Source organism: Stegostoma tigrinum, chromosome 38 (assembly GCF_030684315.1).
Source record: "Stegostoma tigrinum isolate sSteTig4 chromosome 38, sSteTig4.hap1, whole genome shotgun sequence".
NCBI classification, from domain to species: domain Eukaryota; kingdom Metazoa; phylum Chordata; class Chondrichthyes; order Orectolobiformes; family Stegostomatidae; genus Stegostoma; species Stegostoma tigrinum.
The window spans coordinates 7815199-7823551 of NC_081391.1; the positions used below are offsets into that span (position 1 = coordinate 7815199).

General features: G+C 37.9%; 1 protein-coding gene across 1 annotated transcript in view; it reads left to right on the forward strand.

The window, feature by feature from the left end:
- Nucleotides 1–5070, forward strand: part of LOC125447172 (WW domain-binding protein 2-like) — a 31832-nt gene extending 26762 nt beyond the window's left edge. The window contains exon 8 of the mRNA XM_048521364.2: nucleotides 686–5070. Within this exon, the coding sequence (XP_048377321.1) occupies nucleotides 686–733 (48 nt within the window). The 3' untranslated portion in view covers nucleotides 734–5070. The remainder of the gene's footprint in view (nucleotides 1–685) is intronic.
- The last annotated feature ends 3283 nt before the right edge of the window (nucleotides 5071–8353 follow it).

Genomic DNA, 8353 nt, shown 5'->3' on the forward strand with positions numbered 1-8353 from the left:
AGCAGGAGATGGCCATTTCAGTCCCTGAGCCAAATGCGCGCTTATTTGGCAAGATAGTGGTATGCAGGGGTGGGGCTTTTGACATGGACAGATCAGGGATCTGATCCCTAGTAGACTTCAAAGGAGTATGTGTGCGTATGTATATACACCTGGAACCATAAGGACCATTCCCACACCCATTCCTAACAACCCTCCTTCACGTCAAGTCTCAAATCAGTGCAGAAATCGTTATTTTAAATTGAAGCTCTGTCTCTGTCTGGAATGATGTTTCTTCCTTTTGTTGGGACCCTTGCCTTTTTAAATTAGGACATGTTTAACTTCTGCCTCCACAGTTACTTCCTCTTCTCCCCCCCCCACCCGCCAAAAGAAAATGCACATTGGAAATTGCTAGCTTGACACTAATTAGGGGAGTTCTCCTATAATGTGATAGTTGCATTCTTGTATGACCTTGTGCTATAGAAATTCATCATTCCTGTATGGCAGAATGTTTGCATTATCCAAACAGTATCCACAATTGCATTACAGCCAATTTGTGTTAACTAAACACTCATTATAGCAGAACTACCTGTGTTGCCATTTCAAAATCTTTATATACCAGATTTTCTACTTTATCAATCCAAGAACATTGGCTGTATCTTGCTTATGTATTCAAATTCTGAGATAAAACAAGTGTTTTCTATTGTAGGATCAGCCCCCACCATACACACCAGCAGAGGAGAAGAAGAACAATTGAATCTGTTTGAAGTGCTGTTTCTTCCAGTCGTTTGTGAATTGTCTACTTTCGTAAAAACACTGTTGTTAGAAGCTGCATTTTTTAAATTCAAAGCGAGCCACTTCCTAGCCTCATTCCACCATCCAGCAGCAAAATGCATCTTGGACTGCAAGTCCCTTTTGATATCTTTGTCCTTGAGCAACAGGAATGATTTGTGTGAAGTCCTACAACAATCTTTTCCACTGGGAAGACTTAGAATTCTTATTGCGTTTTTGAAAGCAAAAATATTCACTTAACATGACCAGTTTGCAATTTTGGGGTATTGCTGGTGTTCAGTAGCTATCTGGAGCCAGCAGTTAGCAAGTGTTGATGAATTTCATCCTTTAAACAATGCAAAAATGCAACTTGTAATGACAGTATAGTATTGAAAATATTCTAAGTGTTTAATTAAAGAAATTACTTTGTGATGCAAATGAATGAACAGATTCCTGAAAAATTACTTTGCTATTTTAAATAACACCACTGTAAAAATAGTCACTTTGTCATGATGCTGTTTGGCAATTAATTGTACAGCATCATATCTAGGCTTTAGAATTTTTTGGCATGGAAAGGTTGGAATGATTTAAAATCTGTTTTTAAACTCTATAAAATCTCTGCGTAAGAAAATAACTTAGATAACCTTGTTAGGAATGTTGCTGAGGAATGCTTTATAGGTTTGGTGGTTAGAAAGGAAGAGTTTGTCTCCTGTATCATTTGAATGAGCTACTTTTTGTTAAAAACAAATTTAAGGGGCATGGGTGGGGGGGGGAAAAAAAATCAGATTCTTGTGTTTCTAGACACAAACCTGATCTGGGTTTGATCTAGTACAGTGGAGTTTGGGTTAACTTGATATAACTTTGGCCTGAAGCTGTGCAATACAAAGATTGTAGCAAGAAGAAAGATATTGAAGTATAAGCATTTGAAACCTATGTAATAGAGTTTACAGTATTCTGCTTTGGCTATTTAGCTAAAGAGTGATGCCCTGTAAATATACTTAAACCAATACACTATTCTGTTTGTCACTTTGGTCTCCACCACAACTCGCCTCTGACCTCTTTTAGTGATTAATCCTTTACCCTGCGTTTAAAAGCAGTTCTAAATGCTGCCTTCAATCACAATTTAATAACTTGATTTTTTTTGCCACAGTTCCTGTGATATAATTGAAGACTTGTACTTCATTCATATTCCAAGTTGACAAGTATTAAGCTGCTCATATCGTTCCTTGGCACATGATCTTTCATTGATTGGACCTTGTATTCATTTTTTTAAAAAGGCGTCTGGCATGTAGTGGCTGTTCTTAGTGTGCGTTTTTTTTTTAAGGATACTAGAAAGAGCATATATCCATTTTTAACACCAAATCAGTCCCTAACTACTTGTTTCTCCTATTTATTGGAATCAAAGATGTCAACTGTACAACAATCTAACGTTCTAAAAGAAACATCTGCACTTACAGATATCCCAGTTCCCCTGCAATGTGCTTGAATCTTTAAAAGCACTAGTCGAGACAAGCAGAGTGCCAGCATAGTGTTGAATAAATTTAACTAACTTGCTGAGTCTAATCCAGGAGTGATGAAATTGTTTCTTTTGTTTCATTCTGTCATATTTGCTCTTCTAAGTAAACTAATCTATCTTTTGCTTCAGTCTTTATGATTCTCTCTCTTGTCAATTGACAGGCTGTGGTGGAAAAAGTACTCCATTCCTAGATGTTAGACCATTTGAGAAGACGAGCTGAAAGTCATTCAAATGCTTGAATCTCGGATTGGGACTGCCTGAGTTTAACTCCTTGGTTTATCACAGATTTTGTTTGACTCATTTAGTAATGAGGCCACCAAATGATGGGACATCTTGTTTGTTGACATTGGCCAATTACAGGCCAAACCCAAAGATGGTTGTATAGAAATCAGTAGCAAATCAACTGCTGTTCCATGTAGTTAACCAGCTCTGATTCTTCCCTCATTTTTCAGCTTTGTTTTAATTCAACTTCAGAGAATCCCACTTGCAGCCAAATGCCCTTTTTGAACTTCTATAGTGCATGAAAGACTGGTGCAGGTCATTCAGAAAGAAATCCAGTGAAATTAATAGAGGATTGATTTGAATTCAGGTAAGTGATTTTTAGTGACAGTAATCATCCCAAGAGCAATGTAATTAATGGTGATTAATTTTATTGTAACTTTCTCTTTCACTACAATAAATCATATCGTAACAGGTTGTAGCATTAAAGCAAATGGGTTTGGTGCATGGCTTTTAATGAACTGCAAATGCTAATTACTTATTAAATGTTAAATGTTTCTCCATTGAATTTTTTGAAAAATCAGATTACATACTGCAGGCAATCATCTTAACTTTAATTTTAATGATCTGAAAGTATTTAAGTTATATTTCACTGATTAAAGCAATGAGTCAGTGCAGCAAAGTCTGACTCTACTGCATTCATTCTAAGGGCTACTCTTGTCCACAGTATGCACTTCTACTTCTAATGTCATCCTATTGTTTTTTTCTTCAATGTGTGAAAAAGCAATTAGATCTGTTTAAAAGCTTCAATTGGATAAACACCTATAATTAAACCAAAGTTCAGTGCTGCATTGATTGCTTACAGCACCTAATTTTAAACAATGGGCTCTAGAGCAGATGACAGCATTTTGATTTGATGTTTGTTGATTCTTTTAAAGTCACATCCTGTATTTAAAAAATAATGAAGGATCCTTTTTGGCAACTATTTTTTGCCTTGAAGTCTTGATGTTTTGTCTATTATATGATCAAATGTCTGCTGTATGAAGATGGTACCTCTTCTAAAACATCATACCAGAACACATGCTAACCTTCCATGACTCTGTCCTCTCAGTGAGTCTGTAAAGCATCTCCATGGATAGAACAAATCTCTTTTTATTTCCAGAATTCCTGTTGTGATAGTAAGTAAGAGACATTAATGATGTGTAAATCTAGCTAATCAAATTAGTTTAATAAATTCAGGCATGTGGGCACACTCTGCAGTTTTTAACCAGAATTTATAGAAGGACTCTACTTTATTTTCAACCAAAGCAATTAATTTAGGATGGGGAGCTAAGAATGAAAGGGTAGATATTGTCTTAAGGGTGTGAATTTGAGGAGCTTGATATGATCTGAGTTTGTAGACTTCAGTGACTTTCATGACCATGAAGAAGGAAGTGTATGAAATGTTTTATTTCACTGTTTTCTGTCATGCATTGCAAGTAACAGTATGGCAGGAAATTTGGATAATGCCATGTTGAAAATGCTTTGATTTGCATCCTATTACATTGGCTTTCGAGTTGTTCTGCCTACTCAATATAGAGGTCTGGCCTCAAGTTGAGGCTTCGATGGAAGAGGAACACTGCTGCAAATTAATTTCAGGCCCTCATGCCAGCACCAAAACAGAAATATCTCTGAGGACTGTTTCAACTATTTGCTGCCACTTTAACACCAAAATGGTGGAAATGGGGCTTTCTGGGGGATTGTTTAAAATTCTCAGCATGTAAACAAAATAACCTGGCCTTGAAAGATTGGAGTCAAGGGAAATTCCAGTAGCTCTTGTAGAAGTTGATTGCTTCCAGTGATCCATTTTTCCCACATTACCCTTGGTTTTCTGCAGTTGGTTTCAGTGGGGAGGGTGGGGCAGAGGTTGCACAGTTAGGGTTAGGATGACCAAACTTTTATCACATACGTTGACAATATTTTATAATCTTAACTAAGAAACATGAGTGTTAACATGGAGGTATGTAAAGTATATTGTAAAATAGTTGATAGTCCTGAATACTATAGGGAAAAAAAACTAGAAAATTCAATAATGCTCTTAAAATAGGAAATAAATTTGTACAACACTCTTTATACTCCTCTCCTTCTCTGTACTATCTTTTTGAAGTATGGAATTTCTATGGACAGCTACTTTTGGAAAAGTTGACTTTTCATCTGATTTGAGTCTTGAATGACTTTTATGGGAATTAATCTTGGAGCTGTTAAGAACAGCAAAAGGTTTGGATTCTTCAGAATGGAAACACAGTGACGTTTGTGTATATACCTCTTGTATTAAGTGCAAGTTGTGATGAAGCAAGTAAGATCCAGCTTTAAAATAACCTTTCTTATATTTGAACTGGATAAAAATGGGCTAATTAAATTATAGATTCTGGGAGCATAATAAACAGCTTTTGTTTTTTGTTTAGCCCATACTTTTCTATTAACTGGAGAATTGATAACTGCTAGATTTATAAAATGAATGTGTTAATTGTGTACAAGTCTGTGTGTATGCTTCAGCAAAGCTTCACAACTTGTTAATAAATGCACCTAAATAAAGAAATTTTGTGTAATGAATGTGTGCACTTCTTTTTGTGGGAAGTGACTTAAGTTATTAAATAGGTGGTTCACTCCTGTTAAATGGAAATGCAAGTGTACTTGTGTTTTCTGCTCTTGGAAACACTCGCTTGCTTGTGGCCTGTAAAATCTAACCAACGGCAATGTAGGTTGATGGTGTTTCTCACTTTGAACAAAGTCTCCCTGGGACATTACACAGGGAGATGATCTCTCGGGGAAGAAAGAGATTGGAATAAGTGGCTGAAGAAGATGAGAGGGCTTTTGATGCAAGAGGATTCAGGAAGATAATTCCAGAAATGTGGAGCATATTTGCTGAAGGATTGACCTCTTACAATAACAGGAATGTAAGGGACAAGCCGGTGAAGAGTCAGTAGTAGCTTTTGCTTGTCCCAGGAAAGGATTAGAATCAGATCATTCCATCAATATCTGGAGCCACTTTCTGAACTATGGTTAAGGAGTTCTCCTGAATGTTCTCATTGCATGGGAACCATAATGCCAAGTTGCTAGGGAAATGTAGAGATGGATAACTGGTAAAGACATAAGGCCAGGGTGCCAATGATTGCATGGTTGGCCTGATAGAGCCAAGAAGATGACAGTAGCGTTATGGGAATGCATTCTGTGACTAGAAGCTAACAAACGTTTTTGAAAAAAAAATGCCATATGGTCCCTTGAACCTGCTGCATCACTTGAGATCACAGCTGTTTTTAACTCCATTTTCCTCACACAGGATATTAGTGATTTCAAGATAACAAAGTGTGAAGCTGGATGATCACAGCAGGCCAAACAGCATCTCAGCACAAAAGCTGACATTTCAGGCCTAGACCCTTCTTTAGAGGTTTAGTGATTTTCAGTTGTTGTTCAAGAATCTGTCTATTTTGATCGTGACTATGTTCAACATTCACATCATCCAGGGTAAGAGGTGCAAGGGGAACATGTTCTCACGTCAAGTAGTTGGGATTGGCACAAGTAGTCTGAGGGTGTGTTGATGGTATCTTAAATAGAGTAATTTAAGAGGGAATTGGATTATTAGCTGAAAAGGAAGAATACTGTAGGGTAAAGATAGGAGTGTGGAGAAGTGGTATGAGGTGAATTCCCCCTTTTTAGAAAGCAAAGGCACGTACAGGAGACCTATCAGCCACATTCAGAGTTCACAGAATCCCTACGGTGTGCCCATTGAGTCCACGCTGGCTGCCAAAGGCCATCCCCTATCCCCACCCCAATCCCTACAAGGCTGCATTTTTCAAGGTTAATCCTCCTTAGCTGCACATCCCTGGCCACTAGGCATTTTAGCACGGCCAATCCACCTAATTTGGGCATATTTGTATTGTGGGAGGAAACATGAGCACCTGGAGGAAACCCATGCAAACTATACACACTCTTTAAGGATGGAATCAAATGCAGGTCTCTACTGCTGTGGCGCACCATTACCCATAATCGTTGTATGAATGTCAGGCTAAGGCGTCAGTAATGCAGGAAGAGACCTGGGGGAAATTTATTCATTCAGAATTGTGAATCTTGCAATGATTACAACACTGAAAGCCATTTTGCTCCCTGTAATAAGAGATAACAAGGTGTGGAGCTGGATGAACACAGCAGGCCAAGCAGCATCAGAGGAGCAGGAAAGCTGACGTTTCTTAGGTCTAGGCCAGAAACATCAGCTTGTTATCCTGGATTCTCCAGCATCTGCAGTTCCTATTACCTTTGCTCCCTGTAATACTCTTTCACATAATCAACTCCCTCTAAAATGCCTACATTTCTCACACCCACAGGCTGTGTTCCAATCTGAATCGCTTGATATGAAATGCTTTTCTTCATGTCTCCATTGATTCTTGCCTAATGCCTTGAAACGATGCTCTTCTTGACTACCTACCTTTTGTGATTTTGAGTAGCTCTATCAAAACTCAAACTTTTCTTCAAAGAAAACCATCCCAAGTTCTCCAATCCATCTGTCATAACTGAATGTCTTTCACCCCAACGTCATAAATCTTGTCAACACTGTAATTCCTTCACATCTTTCCTGAAATGTGCTGCTTAGAAGTAGAGATAATGTCCTAGTTGAGGCCGAAATAGTAGTCTAAAATTAATACCATGAGCAAAGACATTATGTCCCTATTAAAGCCAAGAATTTTGTATGCTTAATTAACTGCACTGTTAATCTCATTCTTGCTACCTTAAATGGTGTATAAAAGCACCCAGGTCCCTGTTCTCCTCTACCTCCTTTTAGAATCATACCCTCTTAATATTCTCTTTGCATTCTTACTACCAAAAAGTACCATTTCACACTTGTCTGTATTAAATTTCATTTGCCAGTTGTCCATCCAATGGTCTATTTCCCTTTTGAAGTTCTACACCATGCTTCACCGTCCTTGAGTTTACACAAAATTTGGAATTGTGCCATATGCATGAATATCAAGATAAATGTATATCAGGAAAAGCAAGGGTTGCAAATAACAACTCCTGGGGAACTCCACTATAATCTTGCTCCAGTACCAAAAACATTAACCACTACTCTCAGTTGCATTTCACTCAACCCGTTATGTCTCCATTCTGGGACTGTCCCTTTTATTCCATGAATTAGCTCACAGTTCAATTGTGCTTCAGCATGTGCCTTTTGGAAGTAAGTCCTTGTGGTTAAAGCAATCAAGGAGTATGGGAAGAAAGTGGGAGTGGAATTCTGAAATTGTATGACCAGCCTTGATCAGATTGCATGGTGGTGTAGGCTCAAAGGGCTGAATGGCCTACTACTGCACCAATTTTCTCTATTTATTCTTAACAAATCTTAATTTACATTTTGAACAAGTGACAATTTCATTTTGTCCTGGAAGCCTTCCCACCGCTGAGGTGAAGCGGACAAGTCTATAGTTTCTGCATTTTCTCTGGAATGTGAGTGAAACACTTGCAATTCTCCAGTTCTCTGGCATCACCCCTGAGTTAAGAAAGACTTGAAAATTATGACTAGTGCCTTTGCAATATCTACATTTGATATAGATTAGGACATTTAAATTGTGTAAATCATGGTAAGCAACCGGATGCATTGTCAGATTCCAAACAAATTAAAATATCAAACTGTTAATGTAACAGATTGTGACTAACATGGGTGGGGCTTCATTCACCTGGGAGGTAAAAGTTGTAAAAATTTGAGCCCTGACTCCAACTGGCTTGGAGTGTTCTATTGTTTCATTAATCTGCATGTGCTTGCTGACAGGTTGTTGACAGATCTATGTTCACTGCCTTTGATTGATTAAAGCTATTTGCAGCTTTTGAGAATGGAGGTAAGCA